General features: G+C 38.5%; 1 protein-coding gene across 1 annotated transcript; it reads left to right on the forward strand.

Moving 5' to 3' along the window:
- Nucleotides 1-215: 215 nt before the first annotated feature.
- KIF14 (kinesin family member 14) lies at nt 216-25680 on the forward strand. Its single transcript, XM_074546219.1, has 30 exons — nt 216-558; nt 2294-3471; nt 3817-4071; nt 5455-5542; nt 6038-6136; nt 7112-7164; nt 7519-7549; nt 7906-8013; nt 9154-9270; nt 9846-9964; nt 10270-10442; nt 10783-10930; nt 11026-11089; nt 11299-11483; nt 12187-12289; nt 12503-12663; nt 13445-13592; nt 14217-14369; nt 14956-15082; nt 15690-15783; nt 16286-16424; nt 16877-16980; nt 17448-17542; nt 18266-18487; nt 18631-18815; nt 19414-19572; nt 20111-20230; nt 21088-21162; nt 21655-21793; nt 21903-25680. Exons 2-30 carry the CDS (start codon nt 2381-2383, stop codon nt 22262-22264), a joined length of 4917 nt encoding a protein of 1638 aa, XP_074402320.1. The 5' UTR covers nt 216-558; nt 2294-2380; the 3' UTR covers nt 22265-25680.
- The last annotated feature ends 1636 nt before the right edge of the window (nt 25681-27316 follow it).

A 27316-nucleotide genomic window follows, 5' to 3' on the forward strand; every position in this document is an offset into this window, starting at 1 on the left:
CCGGGTGGGCCCGCAGCGCTCCCGGGGCACCGGGGCTGTGCTCGGTCACCGCTCGGGGCCCCGGTCCTCACACCCGGGCCGCCGGGGCTGCGCTCCGTCACCGCTCGGCGCCCCGGCCCTCACACCCGGGCTGCCGGGGCTGTGCTCGGTCACCGCTCGGCGCCCCAGCCCTCACACCCGGGCTGCCGGGGCTGCGCTCGGTCACCGCTCGGTGCCCCAGCCCTCACACCCGGGCTGCTGGGGCTGCGCTCGGTCACCGCTCGGCGCCCCGACCCTCACGCCCGGCCCGCCGGGGCTGCGCTCGGTTACCGCTCGGTGCCCCGGCCCTCACACCCGGGCTGCCGGGGCTGTGCTCGGTCACCGCTCGGTGCCCCAGCCCTCACACCCGGGCTGCCGGGGCGCCCCCTGGTGGCGCGGCCGCTGCCGGGGGCCGGGCCTGGGCGGAGCCTGGCGCAGCCAATCAGGCGCGCCCGGCGCTTTCAAACGGGGCGGGGGCGGCGCCGCTGCCTGAGCGGAGCTGGGCGCTGCGGGGCGGCGGTTGAGGAGGGGTGCGATCAGGTGAGGGACGGCCCGGACGGACCGACCGACCCACCCACCCACCCTCCCTTCTTTCCGCGTCCCGGCGGGGTTTCCTCTCCACCGGCCGCGCTCTGGGCAGCCGCGGGGCTGTGGGTGGCGGGGGGCGGCGGCGCGTCTGGAGGTGCAGCTGCCGCCACCTCCGCGGCCTCTCGCTGAGGGCGGGCCCGTGGCCGTGCGGGGTCTGCCGGGGCTCGGCCAGGGAGGGAGGGAGCGGAGCTTTGCTGAGGGGTAACAGAGCTGCCGGTTGCTCCAGCTTTGAGCGCTTGCGTTTCCTATCTAGTTAGTGGTTGTAGTTCTTTAGAAGAGGGGAATGAGCATATTTCTCATTCTGAGTTCAGTTCTCAAGAACTGAACCTCATTCCTTGTTGTAGAACGAAGTAGGCTTTAATGGGGAGTTTCACTTTTCTCCAGAAGGACTTTGTTATTATTCATAAGGCACAGCCGTGGCGAGAGGAGGGGAGAACTTACAAGATTTATGTTAAAGGATGGTCTTTCCAGAAAACACACCATTCATAGCTTACATCCGTGTTTCTCTATTTACTGTCTGCTAGAGGGAACCACAAAGCTTGTGTCTTACTAGTCACGTAACATAATTTCCTGTCTGAAACTGGACTGAGCAATAAATACACTGCTCTGAAATGTTGACATTTTCCTCAAAAGTTGTGAGCTATGAAAACTGTACAGTGTAAGTGGATGTAATTGCATAAATTCTGACAGTACTCTGAAAGCTACTACTTAAAGTGTGGCATTAAAGGAAACTTCTGTTGGAGCAGTGGCTAAATGATTTCTTCTACATCACTTGCTCTCATCTTGCTTTCCTTTTTTTTTTTTCCTGACCATCTACTGCTGTTGTTAATGACACTGCAGCTTTTAAAGGATCAAAGGCAGGTGACTTCTTATTGGCTTGTAACTATGCATTAAATGCAGTTGGTTGGCAAGTCTGCAGTGTGTATTAATATCAAACCTGATACAACCCAATAACTATGATGCAGATGCAACAGGGAGATCATGCTTTCCTATACAGATTATATATATAGAGCTTTGGAAATATTTACATGTAGAAAGGACAGGGAGTATACTTTACAGTTTTCTTTTATCCCCTAGGCCAGGTATCTTCTTGTTTTGCTATTTGTACCAGAATGAACTAAAATAACATCCAAAGTTACTACTAATGGTCATCTTTATTTCCTGTTCTGATACTGGGTTATATATTGCATATCAAAATCCTGCTAAAAATCTTCCTTCCATGTTTACAGACTTCCTAGTCAAGGTTAAGTTTGTTGTTCCATTGGTGTCTGTTAGCTGTGAAACACAAAGAGTGTAAATAGATGTGAGTGAATGGAGACATGATCTGGAATGTCCTCCGTTTGGAAATCATGGTAGATCATTTGGAAGAACTATCCATGGTCATCTTTGTTGCTAAGTAGTTAGATTGTTCTTTTTACCAACCGGTGCTCTTTCTGATGCTTGGTTTGCTTACTGAAACAAATCATAGAAGTCAATAAATCAAGTCAAATAGCCTTTTGTTGGAAGCAGTCATTCAGATATAAAAGAATTTTTTTTTTTTTTAAATACCAGAGGTAAAACAGGATACTAGTTGTTCTTAATGTTTGGCAACATGTAGTGCAGTGTGTCTAAGGAACTCCCCATGCAGCAAAACATCACTTACACTGCACATCAACATCATAAAAATTTATTTGCTTTGTCTCCCCAGATTCCTCATGAAGCAGCAACTAGAAAGAATCCTTTAGGAAAGTGCTGTACTTTTCAACATTTGGGTTTTAGTTAGCTGGAAGAGAAGATGCCTATTTACACAGTTCCTGCCAGGAGCCCTGCTGGGCCAAGATGCACAAGCACCTTGCAGAAACCTTCCTCACACGGTGCCCTGGCCAGCAGTAAAGCATCTGGGCAGCAGCTGAAGTCACAGGCACTGAGAGAAAAGGATGGGCTGCCTTCATGTCCTCAGAGTAAGACTGAGGAAGTAAACAGGACCTATGTGATTTCAGCTTGTGCAAAAGTGACTGATGTGTCAACTTCTTTTAAACTGGAGGGCAGATTAACACTCCAGAGGAGAACTGGAGCAAGCAAAAAATCAGTGTCTGGTAGTGACACAGCACAGAGTGCAGAGGAGCTCCAAACAGAGAAGAGACTGACTCTGCGCAGGCGTGTGAGGACTGGCTCCACAGAGAGGAGTAAAATGAATCAGAATGTTGTGCCTAGAAAAGGAAATGATGACTTTGATGCACAAGGAAATGACAAGATTGCACTTCCACAGAATATTAAGGGTACAGATGGTGTTAAACCAAACCTAAAGTTAACCGAGGGTCAGTCAAGTACTAAGTTGCAGCACAACCTGAACAGCAAGGATGCCTTTGGTTTAGCTGGTGGTGTCTGTGAAAATGCTATCAACACGTGTTTAAAAGATAAGACAAGCACTGCTGACATAAAGTTTCAAGATGAAGCTCCTAAATCAGAACGGTTCATTACCTCAAAATGTGCTAATAGTCTGTCAGGAGGGCAACTGAATGAAAAAGGCAATATAAATAAGCTAGCTGGAAAGCAAAAGGTGCAGCACTTGATAAAACACAGCAGCTTGGAAAGACCAAGGACACCAGCAAAGGTTTTAACAGAAAGATTTGCACTTACACCAAAGAGCAGCACTTCTCAAGACCAACCATCTCTCAAGCCGGCCTCAAATGAACAAAAACCTCATCTGCAAATTTTAGCCAAGAAACTCCCCAGTGTCTCCCGTTCTCTTCCTGTGGGCACAAGTTCAGAAACAAAAGGGAGCACAGAAGGTTTAGCTGAGAGCAGCAGTGCTGGGGAAGATGTTTTCAAGGTGAAAAACAGCAAAGTGATCGTAGCTGTGCGAGTGCGGCCCTTCAGTAACAGGTTTGTGTCCTGGGCTTATTCCTGGTGCTGTGTGTTGAGTTCTGCTTTGTTCTTGTTATTTCATCATTGATCCAAGAAGGATATACTGCATACCTGGTAATTACCTGATACTTCATGCAACACTAAGATTTTATTGAGAAACTGAATTGATTTTATTGGTGTTTGGGTCTGTTTTTTACATATTCATTAACAAAAGTGTTTTGAACCTTAATACTCTGTATGTTTATCTGATGGATATTTTTAGCAATGATCATTGATTTTTTAACTTTCCATTAGACAGTGAAATGACTAACTTAAAGCATGCAGCTCATATATTTTTTTTATTTTCCCACTTTTTCCATTCAGAGAGAAAACTGAAGACTCATTCCCTGTGGTCTCCATGAGTGGTTCAGAGACAATTGTACAAAATCCATCCACAAACCAAGTTTACAGTTTCAGTTATGACTTCTCCTTCTGGTCTTTTGATAAGAGTCATCCTAATTTTGCAAGCCAAGCTATGATTTATGAAACTCTGGCACTGCCACTCCTTGAAAGAGCTTTTGAGGGCTACAATGCTTGTCTTTTTGCTTATGGGCAGACTGGCTCTGGAAAATCATACACGTAAGTTGCTAATAATAATTGTTAAAATTCTGCCAATTGTTATGCAGTGTTAAGTCATGAAAGAGATTGAATGGAATAGATTTCAGAGTGAATGAATTGTGTCAAAATGTTATTGTGTATTTTCAAAATAATTATATCAGTATTTATAGCAATTAAACAAAAGTTAACTTTAGAATATTTTTGTGTATGTGACCCTGACTTCTTTCTATTTTAATGGAGAAAATAAAAACTTGTCTGAGATTTTAGGGAAAAAACCCCTTTATTATTGTAGAGAGCTTGTCAGACTCTCCCAGTGGTGTTCTTTACCAGTGTTTGTTATTTTGTGCATGAAGTGGAGTAGTAAAGTATAGCATGTTTTTTGGAAAAGACATTTAAGAGATCATTACAATTAGGGTCCTTATGCTTCAGAGCTTTAAATAAATCCAGATGTTTGTGGCACTGCTTATTTGAAATCAAATCTTTGCACAAAATAATCCCAGATAAGTAACATTTTTAGGGTTTATAGCCAATTATGTATACCTTAGTTATATTTTTGAAATAGAATGCCTAGTGAGCTGTTTGGTTTCCAAACATGCATCTATTAAAATTAGTTTGAGTTTTATAATTCCTGCCAGGTGCTATAGATTTTTAATAAAGGTAGTTGAGGACCAGAAATGTTTCTGTTCAATTTACAGTAAATATAGAACTTAGACAGAAGTAAGCTCCCTCTCAAGTGGGCGAACTTCCATTTTAAGTGGATGAACTCAGTTTTTACTTACACTGCTGTTTCTACCTTGGTCTAAAAGAAAGATAAACTCAGGGTTGCAGCTGTTATCCTGTTTCTACGTTTGTTGTGTCTGTGTTTGGATTTTTTTCTTTCACTTAAACAATAACTTACCTCTGTGTTTTGAACAAGACTGAAATTAGTATCGGGGTCCTCTGGTCAAGTTTACCCAAGAGATTTGTGCTGTGCAGCACTGTGTGTCTCCAGACTGCAGGGGATTAGTGCAGGGCACTGCTGTGCTGCTGTGGCAGAGCTCAACTGGAGCAAACTGCACCAGAGCTGGAGACGGGCTTAGGTTGCACTGGAAGTGTGCAGGGAATATGAAATGCAGGCATGGTAAGATACTGGACATATGTGGGTTTAGACTCTTCAGCTGCTGTAGAGTCTTAGTTTTACTTGGGTTTTCAAACTGTTTCTCAATGGATGAAATAGAAAATACCTCTGGATATCACCTTGTCCCACTCCAAACTTAGACAAGCACCAATTGAGATCAGGTTAATTTCTGTTGCTTGTTGTTGTATAACTTAGATGCGAGTGGCATGGCAACTGTAGAGCTGTACAGTTAATGTTAAAACTGTCCATGGAGTCACAAAACTAAACCAGCAGGATTTTGACTGCAGGATGATGGGATTTGATGAAGACCGAGGAATAATTCCAAGACTTTGTGAAGATCTTTTCAATCAAATAGCACAAATGGACAAGGAACAGGTGATATGCTTGTGCCATTGGACTGTGGGGAAAGTGATATTTAGTGCTGATCCCTTTATTAGTGTTCGTCTGCTGATTCAAATCTTATTGTGTTGATAGCTCTGATTCATGGGGTTCACTAAATAGTCAAAACCAACATTGTTTTGCTTCCTTAAAGGCAGTAATATGGGGAAGAAATATGGGCATGATATTTTTGTTGCATCACTAGACAAGGATTCTTTCCTCTCTATGTCTTACATTTTAAGATCTGTGTAAGGAAAGACAAAAACAAAATCCCAGTGGGCTCCATGCTTTCAGTGAAGGCTGTAAAATAGATCTCAAAAATATGAATTTATTGTTAAACATCATGTATCAAAGCAAAATGCACTGTAATAGTATTCCACTTCTGGTATTCCAGCTCAGTATTCTAGCTGAAACAAAAAATAACTACCCTCGCTTTCATTTTTTGTGTGGTTGTTTGTGTCTGTAATGACTGACTATCTTTAATTTTATTAGGTTTTGTATCATCTTGAAATGAGCTTTTTTGAAGTATACAATGAGAAAATTCATGATTTGCTTGTCTTTAAAGCTGAAAATGGACAGAAGAAACAACAAGTAAGTTGCTCACAGAATCAAGTATCTGCATAACCTTTAAGGAGTGGCATTTACTCTGAAACAAAAATGTACTAATGATAAGTGATCATTTGTCTTTAATCTAAGTACATTAGTTGTGAACAATGGGATTCAAGTAAAAAAACAAATAAAAATATCAAAATATCACCAGATGACTTAAAGTAAAATGCTTGTTACTGGACAAATGCTGAGCAATGCTGAAATAGAAACAAAATGGTTCAGTAGAATCCATCAAAAAAGTCAAAATCTCCCCTTATCTACAAAATGAAGATGATCCTATAAGCCTTTATAAAAAGTCTCCTAGGATATACCTAAATCTCCAGCTTGTAATAAGAATCTTCTGTACAATATAACTTGAGTTATAATCTTGTAATTTAGATGGAGTTTTCTTTTTTTTTTTAAACCTGGTTGTCTCTTAAGGAGCTGGAGGAAGGGGAAAGAAACAAGACTGGACTGATTAACTAGTTAAGTATCACTAGTTAAACCAGTTTAACTAGTGTTTAGTGGTTGTGTATTAAAATATGTAGAACTGTAAATGAAAGAAATTTGTCTTAAGTAGTGTATGTAAGGAAGGAATTTATTATGTCTGATTTATCAAAAAAAGTACTTTCTGTGCTTTGACATTGAGCACTATCCTGGCCACTTGTGTGTAAATTAAATATTAGTTTATAATAGATGAAACAGATGGTATGCAAAGGTTGATATGCAACATCCACCTTGCTGTTGAAGTAAGTCCTTTAGCCTAAGCTTAGATGGACTTCTTATAAAGAAATGAAGACTCTACTGTCTTGTCTAAAGCAGAAGTGCTTTAACTCTGAGTTTTGTTGGTGATTTTGGGGTTAGCTACTTAGAAACATAATAGATTTATCTTGTAGAATCTTTTATTAAGATATTCCTGAGTACTAGATCTAACTAATGCACTCCTAATAATTTTTATTTTGAAATTATTCTCATCAGCTTCGTGTAAGAGAACATCCTGTGTTAGGACCATATGTGGAAGGCCTGACAGTGTAAGTCTGAGCTTATTTGTTAACTGTTTGTTATCTGTACTTATTTTAACAGAAGTATGGTGTAATCCTGAAAAAGGATATCTTGAGGGCTCGATGAAAGCTTGTGACCTCACCTGTAAATTAAGCAAGATCCCAGTGTTATGTAGTTTTAGAGAAATGCATACCCATGACTGGCTTGATATATTTTCTTAATTGCCTTAGTGAAATCTAAAAGGGTGGAAGTCTCAAGACAACTGCAGCTTTCATTATGTATTTATATTTTGTTTGTAACCGGGAAAATGGTTCAGAACTCAGGCAGGGAAATGTATAGAAAGAAAACTGAACTCAAACTTTCTAATTTTCCCCCCGCTCTAGGAACGTTGTCCGTTCTTACTCTGATATTCAGGTAAGAGTTTTTTGGTTACTAAAAGGGAATACAAATATTTTTGCCTTCTCCTTTTCTGCTTACTGCTGAAGAATAAATTCCATGATGGGAAGAAAATGTTTAAAAGACTATCCAGTAGTCTATGATATTTCAGCTGATTTTGTGGAAAAGTGATGTAAACTAGTCCTGTATAATGGAGCTGAATAGATTTGTACAGTCAAGTATCACTGTTCACATTGTTACTTCTAAAATTTAACTTTTAAGTCTTCTCTTATGGTCATAATTTGTCTTAATAAATGTATTTGCAAACATTTTAATCTTCAGTTAACCATTCAAAGTAGGGTTTGGTTTCATGTCCTGATTTTTCTCTTTTACAGAGTTGGCTTGAACTAGGTAATAAGCAGAGAGCAACAGCTGCTACAGTAATGAATGACAAGAGCTCTAGATCTCATTCTGTCTTCACCCTTGTCATGACACAAACCAAGGTATTCTGGGGGGTTTTTGTGTCTGTTCAAATCTGGTAGTAAAAAAGGCTTTTGTGTGCTGCTTACAAAATTGTGAGAATAAACTTGAAGATCTTTGAGTAAAGCACAGGGCATCTTAACATGGCTTTCTACAGCACAGAACTTGTTTTATTTTACATGCTTTGAGTAGATTCTGATGTCTTTGTGCTAAGTATATTTATAGCAGCAGTATAAATATGTCTAGGCTGACAGATCTAGGAGTAGTTCCAAGCTTCTCAGTGTGAGTTTTGAGATGTAACAGGAATCCTAATTGAGGCTAGATTGAATTTCACACTGCTGCCAACACATCTTAGCTTCTAAGAAGGCTGGGCTGTGTGAGGTGTGTGGCTGTGCTGAGTTCCTGCAGGCAACAAACTGGGGCACTGGTAGGAGATGCAATTTCTGCTCAGTTTCAGCACACTTCACTGAATAAATCTTTTCTTGCTTCAGGATGCTTCTTCCCCAAGTGTCTCCAGGATATAGGGAATACAACTGCTCATCTGATTTACAGATGCTTAAAAGACAAAACCTGACTTAGTGACGTGAGCCTGAAGACAGAAATGGAATAGGTAGAGCTCCTCAGGAGTTTACAGACTGTCAGTTTTCTCCATTGATAAATGACTTGTTGGCTGGGGCATTCTGGTCTTGATCGGTTTAATATTTTGTCCCAGTTTCTTGGATTTTCTCCTTTCTTCATCCCCTTGCCAGTCTCATCACTATTATTGATTTTTCTCTATCTCTGCTGTTCCTGAGTTTTCCACTGACTCCTTAACTCATCTTCATTGGTCTAAGTCAGTAACAGCTTACTGATTTGCATGTTTATTGGATAACTGCAATTGGATTGACTGTAATTATCATGCACACTTCAGAGCCAAACCCCTGGTTTGGTAATCTGTTGGGTTTGCAGTTTATGCCTGTGCAGTTATTCAGCCCCAGCTAACTGATACTATGGTTATAAATCTGAGCTTAGTCTCCTTCAAGGGAAATACACAAGAGTATCCTGTCAAAAATTAAATGGCAGCATGAAATTTTTATGTATTTAATGTGAACAGCTTGTCCAATTTCTGCTCCTCCTCAGGGTTTTTATTTTGATTTGAATGCCAGCATCTCCTTTCTTTCCAGGTAGAATTTGTGAATGAAGAACAGTGTGATCGCAGGCTCACCAGTTACATAAATCTCATTGATCTAGCTGGCAGTGAGTGCTGTACAAAGGCTCAGACCACTGGAGAAAGGCTGAAGGTAAATCAAGAAAAGGCTGGACTCTTAAGAACACCCTTAAACTCCAAAGCATGCTCACCTAACAGGACTTTTGGGCAGGAACTGTAGCTATAAAAGGAGGTATATAGCCCTTATGCTTGCCAGTATTACATCACATTTTGCCAGTAAGAGTGGGTGGCCTGAAGAAGCTCTTGAACTGTGCAGTGTGGCAGATCTTGCTTAGAACACCTCTCCCCATGTTATGTAGGTCTAATGATCCTGCAGAAGGAAGGAGGGGGAACTTTGGAAATCATGAATCCAATATCACATGGAGTTGAGGCTTGCCCCTTTTTAGATTTTTCTAATAAGAGACTTTATTTCAAGCTGCCTTTGTAAGTTTGATGGCTCTTAACACTACTTGTTTTAAGGGCAGGGTCTTTGTTCTTTCAAAATGAAGATGCTCTTCCATCTTATTGGTTTTTTAATAACTGGGGACACTTAACGTGGTACAGCTGTAGCATACGTTGAACAAACATAATTAATCAACAATGTAGTTGTTAACATCACACATGAAACTGCAACTGTATCATAAATATTTTTATTTTTGCTTTATGTAGGAAGGTGTGAGTATCAATAAATCACTGTTGACCCTTGGAAGGGTTATTTCTGCCCTGTCTAAACAGTCTCAAAATGGAAAGAAAACTTTCATTCCTTACCGGGAATCTGTCCTTACCTGGTATGTACATTATATAGCGATTAAGGCTCTCTCAGGTTGTTGTTTTCTCATCTATTCGTGATGCATCTCTTCCCATCCTTTCTCTCCCTCTCTCTGTTATGATCTGTGGAGGGCAGAATTTGCCTGTTGCATCAGATAAAGACCAAACAGGAGCTTGGTTTGTGTTTTAAGCAGCTAACAGTCCCTCTCAAATAAGTAGCAAAACCCTGGGTATTTTGTATTTAATCTGTTCCGATTGGGAAGTTTTGAATTTTTCTGTCAGTGTGAGGGCCAGGGATTGACTGGTATTGTCCTGTCCAATGAAGGCTGCTAAAGGAGAGTCTTGGTGGCAATTCCCAAACAACCATGATAGCCACAGTGAGCCCAGCTGCCAGCAGCACGGAGGAGACGCTCAGCACCCTTCGCTATGCCAAACAGGCTTGTTCAATTATCAACATTGCTAAAGTAAATGAAGATGTCAATGTCAAACTAATCAGAGGTGAGTTGACCTTTCAGCAGTCTTTCAGGGTTGTCATTTGCATGTGTGTTTAGCTTATTTCTTATAAGAGTTGTTACTGCTAGTATTCTGTTGTGTTGACTGACCGCTTGTCAACTAGACTAATACAGCTTGGGATGTCTTCCTTTTAATATTATTGTTCTTTGTGAGCTTTTTTATTTTCCAAAATACAAGTGAGATCTTAGGCTACACTTGAGAACCAGAAATAGAGAAAGATGTTTTGTTTTAAAATAAATAACAGGATTTATTTTGTACTGTTGTACTGAAGTGTATTTTGCCTTTATTTTTTACATGTACTGTATGTCTGGTTTGTCTCATGTAGAATTAAAAGCTGAAATTGAAAAACTGAGGGCAGCTCAGAAAAGTGCTCTGAACACTGATCGTGAAAAATACCGGCGTTATTTGCAGGAAATAACATCTCTGAGGGTAGAATTGCACCAGCAGGAGAGAAACATGGCAGAAATGCAAAGGTCAGGCACTCATTAATGTCTTAATTTAAAATGAAAATGGTAAAATTTGTATGCTGTAATTTTCTCTTAATATGTTATTTTTTCCATATATTAAGGGCCTGGAAAGAAAAACTTGAACAAGCAGAAAAAAGGAAATTGGAAGACATAAAAGAATTACAGGTACTTTTGTTTTTCCATAGGACATAAAGCAGAAAATATAACCTCAGCAAGCCTTGCAGAAGAATGAGAACAGTGTAAGATTTGGTTTCCCTAATACTCACCTTGCAACAGATTGCTGTGACTTCTTTGAAAAATTTAATGTAGATATTCATTGCTTTATGAATGCATAAAGTAAATTGGTTTTTAATGCAGAGCTCTTTTTTATCTAGAAAGCTGGAATTGCATTCAAAATGGACAATCATTTACCAAACCTTGTCAATCTCAATGAAGATCCTCAGCTTTCTGAGGTGCTGTTATATATGATCAAAGAAGGAGAAACTACAGTTGGAAGGTGTACACCAAATTCAAAACATGACATCCAGCTTTCTGGAGTGCTGATTGCTGATGACCATTGGTTTGTAGTGTTGTTTTTATATTTTAAATTTCTTCTTACCCTTCCCTTTCTTTTGGAGTCACTCTTCCTTCTGGCAGTAACAAAATATAGTCTTCTAGCCAAGACAATGCTATGTAGGGATATGTTTTGTACTGCTCAATGACTAAGGCAGCTACCCTCTGTTCCCTCTAGAAATCTGTTAAGTGATGTAGTTTAGTTTCTTTGTTTATTGCATTCATGTAGCAAAGGTTTCTTCTGCAGCATTTCTATAGAATAAGACCTGATCAAATGATGCTGTGTAATAGATAAATGTTACATTAAGTTCAGTGGAAAAGTGAAATGCCTTGACAGTTTTAATTTAATAAAAACAGCAGCTTGGTTGTTCTGGTGAAATACTGCTCAAAGTGCATGCCCTGCAGCTGGTCCCCAAAAAAGTGCTGTAAGAAATGTAACTAATCAGTTACTAAAAACATGGAAGTCACATTATCAAAGAAATTCTCAGATGGCAGGGTATTGCAGTAAGTTTCTAGCAGTGGATTCCTAGATATAAATATAGGTTCTCTGCCATAGGTTGTCATTCAGTAGTTGTGTTGTACCTAAGTAGTATGAAGACAATACACACCTAGGAAAACAATAGCATCTAAAGCTTGAATTTTAGTCTATTAAGAAGCATCACTTGCAATTATCATGAGCTACTAATACTGCAAATGTTTCTTGTTTTCAGTGTTATTAAAAATACTGCTGGCAAAGTAAGTATTATTCCACTTAGAGAAGCCAAGACATACGTAAATGGGAAATGCATTTTGGACCCAACAATTCTGCATCATGTAAGTAATTGACTGGTAATAGTAATTTGTGCATGTGTGGGTTTCTTTGCTTTGTTAATATCTTAGCTTCAGACTGCAGGTTTTCTGAGAATGCTTAGTAACCATAAATATTTGTCCCTTCTCTTTGATTTCTAGCTTCACCTGCATGTTTTAAGAACTGAAAATTTGCTTATAAATCTGCAAGTTTCAGCAGAAGTTTTTTTCTCCCAATAGGGTGATCGAGTGATTCTTGGGGGAGACCATTATTTCAGGTTTAATCATCCAGCAGAGGTTCAGAAAGTTAAAACACCTTCTTGTGGGACTTTGTCTTTGCATGATGGTCCAAAAGATTTTGAATTTGCAAAGAATGAGCTACTGATTGCACAGCGAACACAGTAAGTATTGATTCTTCTTGTTCTGAAAATAAGTTCAGTTGTTAATTCAACCATGCAATTAGTTTTAGAAGTAACTGAAGATTATTAATTATTTCACAAGGGGGAAAGTAGCAACTCCATTTGTAATGGAAGTCACAGACTTGGCTGGAATGATGTACACCTCTAAGGTTCAATCACCACAAGCTAATCCAGATACCAACAATGTAGATCACTATTAGAGAAACCCTGAGCTCCAGGGGTCCTCAGAGTACTGTTTATCTCTTTAATTATGTTTCTCTCCAAGCATGTGATGAGTCTGAAAATGACTTTTGATGTTTTAAAGAGATTTAAAATCTGATAAGTAAATGGCTTAGGAAAATGAGAAGAACCCAAAGTAATAACCTTAGGTCTTCTGTGATGGAGAATTTGAGAGACAGTGAAATGTCATTTGTACTTACTTCATTATGGGGTGTTATTAAACCAGAGGACTCATTGATTTAAAATTTAATTTTGTGTCTTAATGTGATTTAGTGAATTTCCATCACAGTCTTTAAATTTGTGAAAATGGTGTAATAAAATAAATGTGAAAATTGACTGGATTTGAAATTCTGGAATGTCTTGAATGTCTTTCATATTTACATTGGAAGTGTCTACATTTTGTCCATGAATTTGAAACCATGCAAAGTATATAACTTTTTTGTTAGAAAAAAAAATTAAACCCTAATGAGAGAAAAAAAGATTATAATCTGTATGCATCTTATAAGAGACAAACAGCAGCAATCTAAATGTATGACACTTGTAGGCTTGAATCAGAAATTGAAGAGGCACGACTCAAAGCCAAGGAAGAAATGATGCAAAGCGTCCAAATAGCAAAAGAGATGGTTCAACAAGAACTGACCTCACAAAAAGAAGCGTATGAGAGCAAAATAAAATCCCTGGAAGCAGAGGTGGTAAGTTGTCATTGCATCATTGCATGAAATGTATCAATGAGGTAAACCAGAAACTGTAGCATGTGGTATCTGTTTTTTCAGTGCTTGCTTGGCCTTGCTTTGTGTGGCTTTGGTTTTCTTTTGCATATTATAGCAGCATGTTAGAGAACACAAAGCCTCATTCTTGAAAAAATGTCAGCCTTAGTAACAGAAGAAGTTGTAAAGTCGTTATCCTTTTCAGAGTTACTCCAGGAATTGTGACTTGTAAGCAAAGAAAAATACCTACAGAATCTACCTTTATTGTATGAGGCTTTTAATTCACTATACTGGATTGACTAATACAGTTTTATTTTGTCTTTCCAAGCTTGCATGCTGCTTTGTAATGGTTTTTTTTCAGTGCAGTTGCAACATGCGGAAGTTGACATAAAATAGTACATTGTGGTAAAAAAAAATGATGTATCTCATATCTTACATAGTCTACAGAAGACCTAAAGTGATGCTTGTGAACTGGGATAAAACCATTGCTGACCTTGGGCTGTGTAGGTCAGAGGCTGCACATCTGAAATGTATGGAATATCTGCCTGAAGGATGGGTCAGAAATTCTGTAGGAGTATTCCTCCTCTCACTTTTCCTTTTTGATATTAGAGAGAAGAATCTCGTAAGAAGCAAATCCAAGAACTGAATAACCAAAAAGCCACAACCAAAATACAGGAGCTGGAGAAGGCAAAGAAAAGCCTTGAGCTAGAGCTCCACTTCAATAAGAGGCGTTTAGAAATGGAGACCTTAGCTACCAAGCAGGTGATTGAAAAAAAAAACCTTTTAAGGCAATAAACTCTGGTTTGGTTGGGGGACTTTTTTAAATTATTTTTTTTTTAATCAATTATTATAAAGGAAATGATTTAAAGTACTTCTATGTGATTTTATGCAGAAGAACTGATGTTTTGTTTGCAACCTGAGTATGCTAATGTATTAATGTTGGGGATTAGCTAATGCTGGCCTCATTTCTTAAATAATGTGGATGGTTTTGTTCCTGCACCAAAATTTAGCAACTGTTGCCTTTGGCAAAAGTTATTACTCCAGGCATTAATGTAAGTAATGTCTGAGTCTTGGCTGGTGTTTTTATATATCTGACTGCTGCAACAAGTACAACCTTTTAAAAAAGCTGTTCCTCTTTAATTCCAGGGGTTTTTTTGAGCATTGCAATATGTAAGCAAACCCAGAGAACTGTCAGTTTGAAAATGAATTATTTTATATTAGCATAGCAGATGTCCAGTATGAAATTCATTTTGTGAGTCTTTAAAATGCCAGGAACAAAAAAATTAGCTTCAACAAACAGTATTAAGAGTTTTAGATTTTTTTTTTACCACTGCCCATTTTCCCCCAGGCTCTAGAAGACCATACTGTTCGTCATGCAAAGATAGTGGAAGCTCTGGAAGCTGAGAAGCAGAAGATTGCTGAGGAAATACGTGTCCTTCAGAAGAACCATGGCAGTGGGAATAAATCAGTGATGGGTATGTAATGCATGGTGTTACAAAGGCAATGCTGGCTTCTGTTTTCTCAGTGGCCATGGGTGATGGGTATTGATACAGGAACCTTTTCTGTTGCACTGATACTTCTCCAGTGATCCTGACCAAGAGCAGCCTTCTGGTTGTTGCAATCCTTTCTGTTCATCAGCTGTATATATGGACTGCTTTAAAAGCTCTGTTTAATCCCACTCAGAGTGGTTAAGGGGACATCCTGTAGTCTATATTTATTCCAGTTACTTAAAAGTTGTTTCCTGTCTTATGACCTGCCACTGGTCAGGCATTAACTCATTGGGGAAACTGAGTAACAGAATTCATTTTCTTCCGTTTCTTATCTTGGATTAATAATAATATAGTGTCTAGTCTTATGCTTCTATTTCTGAAATACCCTTTACCCAACCATTTCAAAGAGTTATCTTGCCTGGAAGGGTAATGTTTTCCCAATGTGTTGAGAATTCTTGGAACTATTGTTGGCTAAATTACTTTTTTGCTTTTGGGTTGTGGTTTCTTTTCTGTCTTTTAGTTTTTAAACCCCAAAGTGGTTGCATCACAGTGTTTGGTTCACAAAATCAGTATGTTCTGTATTCTTTATTAGTTCCACTGAACTGGAAGTCTCTGAAGCTGTCTGTGATGATTAAAGAGGCTAATGCCATTAGCACTGCACTAGGGAAAAACACTGTTTTCTGCAGGTCAGTGTCTGAGTTACTTAATTATAATGTGTGTATGTAATAGTTATATAATATTTATGTATATATTTGGGGATGGATTCAGGATGTGCAGTGAGCTGTTGGTGTTTCTTTTAACAGTTTTGTGCAATTGAACATGATAAATTTCTTTTCTAAACTTCTTAGTTAGGTGTGTAGCTGAGCCTTGGTATTTTGAAATGGGAATTTCTAATTTGAATTTTAGATCAAAACTTTAAATGTATGCTATAGACAATTAATTTTGAATTTAGTGTGCTTTGGAGGTGAATCTTCTGATGCCCATGTCCATCTTACTTTGGTTCACTTATTAAAGTGGTCCTAAAGCACAGTAACTGAGATGCATGATGTCTGAAGAAATTTTTGTGTGTGGGTCATGTTTTTAGTTTCTGTATAATACTACCTACCAGTATCTTATTTATTTTTGTAATATTAATTTTTGTCTTGATTTTTGTCGTCTTTTTTTTTTTTAACTTTCTCCATTTCTTAGGCATGACAAAATTGATGATAAAACAGGAACAGTGTCTTCTATTCAGGTGCAGGTTCGTAACATCAAACTGGGAATAACCACTTTTTGGAGCCTAGAGAAATTTGAATGCAAACTAGCAGCAATGAAGGAACTCTATGAGGTCAGTAACAATTGAAGAAGAACCACTAGTAATCAGTAATATTTTGTCAAAGATAAGGTTTTGATAATGCATGCAGGAGGAAAATCTTGGTGATTTTTTGGGTTGTATATCTTAAACAGCAAGATACATGACTACTTCTCACTAAAACCATGCAGATGCATTTGTCTATTAAACAAAAAGAATACAATAAAACCAAATGACTTTATTCAGGTCATTTTGTGTAGAGTAAGAAGCAGTAAAGCAAGGACTGCTTTGTGATTCTTTTGGTTGTTCAATTGTTTTATATTGTAAAAGAACTTGAGTTTCTAAATTGAGTTCTCATTATTATGTTCTATTTATCCATATGTTAACTACTTTGCTGCTTTTTCTGTTCTATTTATTCATATGTTGACTACTTTTCTGCTTTTTCTGTTTAACTCTCGTCCTCCCCTGTGTTTCCTTTATATTTTCAGAGTAATGATAGAAATAAAGCTGTTGCTGATGTGTTTTATGATCCTGCTGATGAGTGGGAACCTGACCTTTCAGACAGCTCCATTTCCTCGCTTTCCAGAAGAAGGTAAAAGTAATTTGTAGCTACTCTTCTATGCTTAAAACAAAGCAAAAAATTGTGTAGCTATCTAAATATATCTTGTGTAGATATATTGTGTATATCTAAATATACTTCTGTTCCACTCTCTTACTGTCATCTGGTGAGTCTTCTCTTGTATTCACTCATTCTCTTGGATTTCGTCCATGGACAAATAAAAGGAAGAAAAGTTGCACGTAGAGCTTTCCAAAGCATCAGTGCAGAGTGAAATGTGTAGTTTTTGTGATTTCCTTCCCACTTTTATACTGTCAAAGCATTGTTTTTAAGGAGTATATTGCATATGGTCTGGGACCTTGCATTTGAAATTTTAGCCTTTTAACAGTATTTATAACTGATTCACACATTTGTGCAAGCTGTAGCTCATCATGGAAATGCTTGATGAGGAGAAATGCTTTTCTTTTCAAGGTTTTTCATGTTCTTTTATCATCCTTTCTTAGAAGTAGAAGCTTCATGAAGAACAAGAGAATTTCTGGATGTTTGTCTGAGATAAAATTGCAATCTATTCAGAATAAACAGACTTCCTATGTATCAGGTACTTTCTAAATAGCAGAACACATTTCATTTCATACTCAGAATTTGAACCTACCACATGCATAAACCGGGGTGTCTCTGATGGTTGTTTGAAAATTATGGGTTGGAAAGCAAAATAAAAAATGTCCTGTTTACGATACCTTCAAATACGTAATGTCAAGCTGTTCACAGTAGGGGTCTCTGTATTTTTGATTATCCTTTCTGAGGGCAAAACCTTCCTGACCAGCACTTTATAAGCCTAATTTAAGAAATTTATCTAAAACATTACTTTGCTTAACTATGTGGGTTAATTGGAGAAAAAGGCTGTATTCTGAAACAGTAATATAGATACTTCATTTGCTTGAGTTGTTATTAATTCAATTACTAAGGTTTCCCCAAGCTTTTGGCCAGATTTTACAACCTTTGTTTTCCTGAAGTATAGGATGCTTTAGTCTTTCAAATATTTGAATGCATTCAGTTATTTTAGGTTGGTTGGATTTTATTTTTTTATTTCTCTGTAGCTTTGATTGTTGAAACAAATGTATTCATGCTAAGGAATTTCACTATGGAATTTCTCTTTGTACTAACAGAACTTATAAGCTGTTTAGAACATTTTACACATTTTTTTTCTGAATGACTGCCTTGAGTAAGTCAATGCCTTTAGAAAAGTCATGAAAAAGACACATGGGCTGCTAACTCCTATGAAGAGTTTCATGCATGTATCTTTTACTTTTAACTTGTACAGGTTCATTGAACAAGTCCAGCATGTGCTCAAGCATTTCTGAATTGTTTCTTCCTGGAATTTGCAAGGAATCTCTAAGTTCAGCTTTAGATTTGCTGGAACAGAATCATGAAGGAGGAAAAAGCATAGCAGATAGTCTCCTTACTAATTTGTTAATAATTTTTTCTGGAGCATCTGCCATTTCCAAAGCCTATGAACAGCAAGATGAAGAATGTCAGGAAAACTGTAAGTCTCATTTTCATAGTGGTTTAAACATTTCTAATGACTTGTCTTTCAGATGCACAAGCATTTATGTATTTGTCAGTCACAAGAATTAATGTTCCTCTGTTCATTTGCAGGAATTCAATTTTCATTTCTTTCTCTTGCAGTTTTCTCTCTTGATCGTGCTGCTCAGTCCTACAGCATCAGAATTGTCTCTGCTTTTGACCAGATTGTGGTTGTAAGTAAACTCTGGCTTGATAATGTCCAAAAGTGTTCTGGATCTAAGAAAGTTGATGAAGAAATGAAACAGGAAATAAAGAACTTGGGAGGTTATTTACAGTTGCTGTTACAGGTAAAGCATATTAAAGAATTCATCTGTGTGTAGAAAATTTCTCTGCATTAATGCAGTATTTATTATAGCATATATTACTTGAATGCTAAAAGCATTTAAATGCCCAGTGTGTGTAATGACAAAACCATGCACCTAAGGAAGATAAATAGCCAAGGCTGCATTTTTTTCTGGCTAAGCTTGTAGTTCCATGTGCTAGTGGAGAGTAATGCAGATTTCCTGTGCCCAGGCACTGACAAAAGCTTTGGTTCTTACTGATGAAATGGTAAAATGAAACATGCAATAACAGCAAATGATAGTTTAGACTATGAAGTGCTGCTGCTTATAACCTCATAAACCAGTGGCCAGTGAATATTATTTTTGTGCACATACAGCCTTGTGAATCTATTGTTCCTTTTAAACTCTGTAGTATAATGGTATGGTTTCTCTGTGGTTGCAAGGCATGATTTTTTAGCTGTTCCAAATAAGTCATTGGAAATAGGCAGGTGTAAAGCTGAAAATGCCTGAGTCTTGTGTGCTAGGAACTCTTGCTGTGCAGAAGGTGTGTATTTGACCAGAGGTGCTTTCTGGCATCAGTGAAAGATGTGCCTTTGTTTCCCAGGGGTGTTCTTCAGATCTATCCTCAATGGTAACAGAAGCATGGAGCAAAGTGAACCAAACGGTGAAACAAACAATGAAGTACATAGGACACTTGGCAGTAGTCACAGCAACCGATATTTCATTTCCTGAAGAGAACAACATTCCTGCCTCTAGTTTACAGGTGAAGAAATGTTTCTTAGAAATAGTGATTATGAATAGTAATTCTAGTGTTGAGGTCACACTTACTATTGGTAACTGAACTCGGGAGCAAATTGTCCCATATAGCAACTTCATCAACCAAATTAAGTACATTTAGAGTTTATCTAATACTTCAAATTTAGGGTGAAAATGCATATATTAATACCCTTGACTTTTTTCCCTTAAAAACCACATCCTTGGAATCTGTCTAAGTTAAACCTATGAAGAGAAATAAGTGTACAGTGCTTTTAGGACTGTACCTGCACTGAGATGATACACTGAGGTGATATAAGTCTATCTGTTTCACTACTTATATTTTAGTAATCTGTGTCCAAGTACCACACTGAATATACAAAAATCTGACCTGAGCTCCTGTGGTCCAAGGAAGATATGTCTGAATAGACTTGCACTGAATAATTTGCTCAAAACAAACTTATTTCTAGTTTACTGTAGAAAAATTGTTTTAATTCAAGACCACTCAGTTTCTTTAACCATTGCATTTGGAACCTTTGTTTTAAAAGGAATTTGTACTTGCCATTTATGATGGAGTAGGCTTGGGACTGGAGTGTCTCATTGATGCTGTACAGGAGAAAGCAAGAATAGTACAGAAAGAACTTGTGAAACAATGTCCACAAAATGAGGTGAGATGAAATGAAGATTAATAACTGCTACTATATCTTGGAGGCACTTGATCATGTTTTGTTTCTTGTGCTTGTCATGAGGATGATGCTGTAGGGAGTTACACAAAGTAGAGAATCAAGTATAAGGAATAAGCACCATAGGTAAAAATATTTCTGCAGCTGTTTGAAAATTCCAGTAGGGAAGTTTGGGTACCTCTTGGAAGCACACCACTTCCATAGTGGGTAAGCCCTTTTGACAGAGAGCCTGCCTGAATTCCAAGAAAATACTTGGGAAAGAGTGAAATCTTCTGAGTGATAAATTGCTCCTCTCAAGGACAGCAAAATTTTCTGCCTACTCAGGTTTACACTGTTGTCATTCTTAATCCTACAGATAGTAGTGAAACAATCCAATATACTTTATTTCAATGTCTTTTGCTTAACTCCCAAATGCTTTGGGTTTCCAGCAAATGGAACTGAGCACTCTGCTTTCCAAATAATGCTATTCACTTGCAGCTAATTCTGAAGTATCTGCTGTACATGCTTGTCTCTGGAGCAGCTACTGTAAGGATGGAAAGAAAATGCCAGAGCTGCCCCTGCCACTTAGAATGACAGTGATACAAAGTTACAGGACAACCTTTCTGTAGTGAATATTTAAATATATTCATTTGATCCTCCCCTAGGAAGGGGTTTAAAACCCTGCAGATGTAATTAGTGTTTTCTACCAGTTAATGTTTTATTTGAAGAATTGCATGTTTAGTTGCAGAAAATGCTATTTCTCTTGGGTATTTCTCTCTTTAGTATGTCAGTGTTTGCTCTTTTTCTTTTAATGTACCTTGACTTGAATGAAGTGTACAATATAATTAAAAGTTTCTTTGTAGATTCAAAATCAAATAAAGGATAACGTGGTGGCATTAGCCAGATTCCTTGAAAACAACATGTCTTACTGCAGAAAGGTAAGAGAAATCTTTCCCAAAATGTGTGCTTTGAGTCTGGTGTTTAAATTTTAAGGATGCATTTATCTAAGAAGAGGACTGTGTCTGTGTGTCTGTGTGTGTGTGTGTATATATATATATATATATATACACATGCATACATACTGTATATTTCTGATTGCATGCTAACACCTCCTGTCACAGCAGCATTCCTGTGAATGGAAAACTAACTTTCCTTGCTGCTGCATTCCCACTCAAGACTCATTTATTTTAATTTTACTTAAGATAAAGGATTTCTGGAGGTACTCTTTACTCTTTTCTTCTTTTCCTAACCCTGTCAACCATGTGCAGTTGTGCATTCTTTTCAGTGCTGTCTTATATGACATGACACTGATTTGATTTTGTGTTTCAGCATTGGCTTGATCTATGTGACTGAAACCATAATAGGCATGTTTAGGAGTTAATACACTGTGTTGTATTTGATTCTCTTGAAATTGCTCTTTATTAATACAGAAGGAAACAGAATCTCAGCTGCCAGAAGAAGAGTGTCTATATCGAGAAATAAGGAAGAGCCCTAAGATTGCAGTGAAGTATTTGGAATTGGAGCAGTGCCTGACTGAAGTCTGTCAAATTGTCTCTTCCATGTTCCAAGGTATTGGCTGAGTTACCACCTGTAACCTACAGGAGACTTGCAAAGAGAGGGGGCTCTTTGGTACCTCCAAAATGCTGCAGTTGATTCTTTTTGTTTCTGTTTCTCATAGGGTTATACAGAAACACCAGCCCTCTCAGGAGCTTTGCAGAAAATATTTCTGTCATTGCTGGATATTTTAACAACTATTTCAGTTTATTTGCCTTGTCTTCTGCGAACAACCCTATCCAGAAAATGCACGTGCCTTTTACGAACCTGGATGAGTTGGACTCCCTGGTTGATTCCCTTATTATGAATTTTGAACTTGAGCAAAGACAGCCATCACTGCAGTCTCCAATTATTTGTAATGAAACTGCTGAGACTCGAGGAGGACAGGTTGAAACAGGTCAGGTTGAATTTGCTTGGAAACAGGATGGGATTCCAGAATGCACACAGACTCCAGAGCTTTCAGATGGTAGGATAGAATGGGTATAAAATGTTATTATCAAGAAATTAAAGAGAACTCTTTCCTATTGCAACATATCAAAAAAAGCTACAATTTATTGCTAATATTATCAGTGAGTGAGTGGTGGGACAGTAAAATGCCATGTTTGTCTAAGTACCCTATATTTCACCAAAGAAAAAAAACCCATTCCTAAAGAGGCTGTCAAACTTCCAAATATAATTCCTTCTGTTTAAGTAGAAGTCTATTACTGCCTAAGTTTATAAAAATAATTTTATTTTTTTAAATTTTTGCTTCACCTCAGCTGCATTGTAATCTAGTAATGCTACTGCAACTTGAAAGTGTTTTTATGCCTTTTCTTAAACAGAGCAAAAACTTTGTATTTATTTATGTAGAGGAAAACACAAGCTAGAAAAAGTACTTTACAGTCTTATTTGAGGAATGTTTTTTAAAGTGGTTTTTAGTTCATTGAAGAAACTGCACTTAAAATATCAATGATGCTGTTCAAAGTAATCTGAAGTAAGTTTATGTTAGGTTTGTTGCTAGTGAGTTATCTTTTGGTTACTGAAATAATTTTCTCTACTATTCATATTGAAATGGAAGCGTATCTGTTCCTACATAACATATAAATGATCCCAGATTGTAGAGAGCTTCCCAATCCACTATTTCCTTGTGCTTGTAGTCATTGTTTAACAAGCCAACAGTGTTGAGAAATACAGGAGATAAAAGCTAAGGTTTTTTCCTTTACATCAATGCATCTGTTGTGGTTTAAGCCCAGCTGGAAGCACCACAAAGCCACTTTCTTGCTCCCCCATCAGTGGGGAAGAATCAGAAGGGTAAAAGTGAGAAAATTCCTGGCTTGAAATGTAAGCAGTTTAATAGGGAAAGCAGAAGCCACACACACAAGCAAAGCAAAACAAGGAATTAATTCTCTGCTTCCCATGGTCTTCCCCGTAGGCTGTAGGGGAATCTCTGCTCCCATGCCTGGAGCATCTCCCCTGCTCCAGCATGGGGTTGTGGGTCCTTCCCACAGACTGCACTTCCTCATGAACTGCTCCAGTGTGGGTCCCTCCCATGGGCTGCAGTCCTTCAGGAGCAGCCTGCTCCAGTTTGGGTCCCCTCAGAGTTCCCGGTCCTGCCAACAAAGCTGTTCCACCATGGGCTCCTTTTTCCATGTGTCCACAGGTCCCTGCCAGGAGCCTGTGGCACCATTGGCCTGCCCTGGCTTTCCCTCCATCAGGCCCACCTGTGCCAGTGTGGGCTCCTCCATGCCTATGGATCTCTGTTTCCACATGGGCTCACCCACAGGTCACAGTCCCTTGGACTCAAGCTCACACTGGAGTTCCAGTATGTCCAGCACTGCGGCACAGAAACAGCAGCGATGCCCTGGCCATGTGCCAGCCCCTGTGCAGCACCATGGCTGTCCTCAAAATGTCCCCAAGCACAGCAGAGTGAGGGGATCAGCAGCACCACAGAGGGAAAGCAAAAAGCAGCCACAGATGAGCACTGCACTGATGTACTGTAAGGCATCAAGCCCAGGGCAAGCACAGGAGAGGCCAAAGAGCAATAACAGCTATAAATTCCATCTAACACATTCCAATCAAAGCTCTTGAACCTTCTGAGCCCTTTTGGGCATCAAAATGAACTGTTGTGGTTTAACCCCAGCTGGTAACGCAGCCCTACACAGCTGCATGCTCATTGCCTCCCAGTGGGATTGGGGAGAGAATTGGAAGAGTAAAAATGGGAAAAATCAGGGGGTGAGATACAGATAGTTTAATAGGAAAACCAAAAAATTGTGCATGCAAGCCAAACAAAACAAGAAATCAATTCACTACTTCTCTTGGCCAGACAGGTGTTCAGCCATCCCCAGGAAAGCAGGGCACCATCACATGTATTGGTTACTTGGGAAAGCAAATGCCATCACTCCAAATGTCCCCACATTTCTTCATCTTCCCCTCTGTATACTGAACATGATGTCACATGGTCTGGAATATCGCAGCTGTGTCCTCCCCACTTCCCAAGCACCTCCAGCTCTCCAGCTTCTTCCTCAGTATGGCAGTACAAGAAACAGAAAAGGCCTTAGCTTTTGTAACTTTTGCTCAGCAATTAAAAAAAAAACAAACAAAAAACCCCCTCTATTTTATCATCATGTTCAGCAGAAATCCAAACAATTGTCCTATACAAGCTATCTTGAAAAAAACTAACCTTACCTAAGCCAAAACCAGTGCAGCTTCCAAGGTGGATATTCATGGCTTAATCTCTCCTTCAGGGGGAAAATGTTCAACATCTTGAGACTTTCAGTCTTTGAGGACAAGTCAGGCTCTTGGAACTCTTATGTGAAAAGACTGCAGTAGAGTTATTCATAATTTTCTTTTGAAAATTTTGGTTATAATTGATGCTGTTATTCAGTGATGTGATGCAGAGGAAATGGGGAAGGTAATTATGCTGCTCCAGTAACCCACATTTGTATTTCCTAAAGACTAGAACACTGTAGTACTTTCCCAGAAAATGTCTAGCAGTGCAGTCCTGCCACCAAAAACACACAGCACTTTTTTTTGTGGCTAATAATTTCCCTCTCACGTGAAGTGTGCTGCTTAATTGCTTTCTTACTGTAAAGGCCCTTGCAAGTTTTGCTCAAGGGTTAAGAAATTATATTCAGTTGTTCAGATTTTTGTGCTTTAAAAATGAAGAGAAGCCTGATATATTTCTATTTGTGTAAATGTGTTATTTTGTATTTGCCTGAAGTTTATAAATATATAGCTGGTTCTTTTGTGTTGTGTATCTAAGCATGGGAAGTGTAAAGAGTAAAACTACATCATGTACCCGATCACTGATTTTTACAACTTCAAATGTAAATTTCTTGTTAATTTTCTTCAGTTGATTTTGCGACCTTCCTTTGTCACTGAGAGTATTGCTTTCTTACTCATAATATTGTAGTGTCTAAATATTAGCAAGAGGCATTTTTGGTAGCTCACAATAGAAACAAACCAGAAAATTTCTTCACTTATGTAAAATTTCTCTCTTCTACTAAGACACATTAACTTCCCTCAAGTAACAGCACACTTCCATTGACTGAGTGCTCATGAACTAATCTATGCCTATTAATGTCAATTCCTTTCAATATCTGCTAGTCAAGATTGTGGTATTGTGTCAAGTGTTCATTGCAAAATTACATTCAAGTGTTAGTGATATTCCACCTGCTCACATGATTAATCATGTTAGCTTTTGTTCTTGTATTTAATGAGAAGCATTGCTCAGAAAATGTATTAAGATTTGTAGTTCTGTGTATTGTTAAGAGATCTTTTTTCCCCTTTCTATATCTGAAAGCCAAGTTTTCCACAAACTTAAAGCTCAAAATGACTTTGAGCTTTTAGCATTTTGGAAACTCAGGAAGTGACCATGCAAATTAGTGGGTTTTTGATAGACTTTTAAAGCTTTTGCAGGATAAGTGACGATGTGCCAATAACTTCCCTCCACTCAGTTGGGGTTTGTTGTTTTGGATTTTTTTTCCTTTTTTTTTTTTTTTTTTGTTGTTTGCTTTTTCTTCTTCTCTGTGCTAACCAACCCTGTCTAATCAATCCCTCTCTTACTCCCACTGCTAATGCACTATTTTAGAGTAAGATGTTGCCAAAACCTACTTCTGCAAGTGTTCTCTCCAGCTTGGTGCCCTCATTGCAGTTACACATGGCTGAAGAGCCTCATTCTGAGGATCCACGCAGTGCCCATAGATCAGCAGTGAGCCAGAGCTCTCCCACTGTGCTGCCTTAACACATCAGCACACCTGGCTCAGGCCCAGCCAGCTGTGGATGTGACATACCATAAGGTAAGGTGGATTTATACCTGTAGGTGGTGTATCTAGGAACTATCAATGCCAAGGAACTGGCATCACAAACAATATTTATTCAAACACCTTTCATTCACTGTTATTGATGGAATTAAGATGTTTACTTCCAGCAGGTAACTGGTCACACAGTACATTCACTTACTCCTTCACACTTACAGCCACACATAGAAATCACTCATGGCTACAAGGCTGGAGTGACAGCTGTGAGCTTCTGACTCTGAGGTGGCACATCACCATGTACACTGCCTCTTTTTGGCTGCTGTTTTCTAGCTACCATTTCTTCATCCAAGCCACAGGTACCCATAGATCCATTCACACACACAGAGACAGAACTGTTATGGGTCAGGCTGAAACTTACTCAGCAGCTGAAGTCAGGCTTTGCTAAAAGCACTGAATTTGGTCTCCAAAGGCTTTGGGGTTCTCAAATCTACAGCTCCATGACACTGAAAGGAACTGTGAGTGAACAGTCAGGAACATGTGGGAGGAGTGGGAAGTGCTATGAAGAAATGTTTAGACACCTGACTGAGATGGCTTATTTTCTGCAGTAGTGATGAATTTACTTTGTTTAATGTATTGATGTGATCTGTGATTGGTGTTTTACTGTGTTGGTGTGGGGTTTTGTTTGGGTTGCTTTTTTGATTTTTTTTCCTCTTTTTTCTTTTTGGTTGATTTTTCTTCTCTTTTTCCTTCAGGAAATTATTCTTCAGTCAGTTTTCAGGTAAAAAGTAATTGGAACTATAGGTACTTGACCTATAGGTACTTGACCTATGGGTTTTAATGACTGACATAAAAGGAAGGGGGTTTTGTTTTAATTGGAATGTAAAGTGGGGAGACAGGGACAGACTGCTGTATCTTAGTTTAATTTGAAAATGTAAAACTAAGAAAAATCTAACCATTAAATTAATAAATAATAATAATTATTTATTAATAATATAATAATATTAATAAATTAAATACATTCTCTTTACAATAGAAGTCATTTTAAGAAATGAATAAGAAATAATTATTCAGTTCCATACTTTATTTTAAAAACAGTGTTAATTAATAAAAAGGCATAAGGATTCTGAGAGTACCAGTGTTAGCCTGTCTTTATTGAGGCACATTGTGTGTAAATGAGCTTTTAGAAGAAAGTGCACTCTAGCTATGCTTTTTAAAGAATGTGTATCAGTCTTAGAAATGATGGATAAACTCTTCTAGTACTTGCTTGAAAATTCTAGGTGAATGAAAACAGCAAGCTGCA

Source organism: Zonotrichia albicollis, chromosome 8, assembly GCF_047830755.1.
Source record: "Zonotrichia albicollis isolate bZonAlb1 chromosome 8, bZonAlb1.hap1, whole genome shotgun sequence".
In the NCBI taxonomy this organism is placed as follows: Eukaryota; Metazoa; Chordata; class Aves; order Passeriformes; family Passerellidae; genus Zonotrichia; species Zonotrichia albicollis.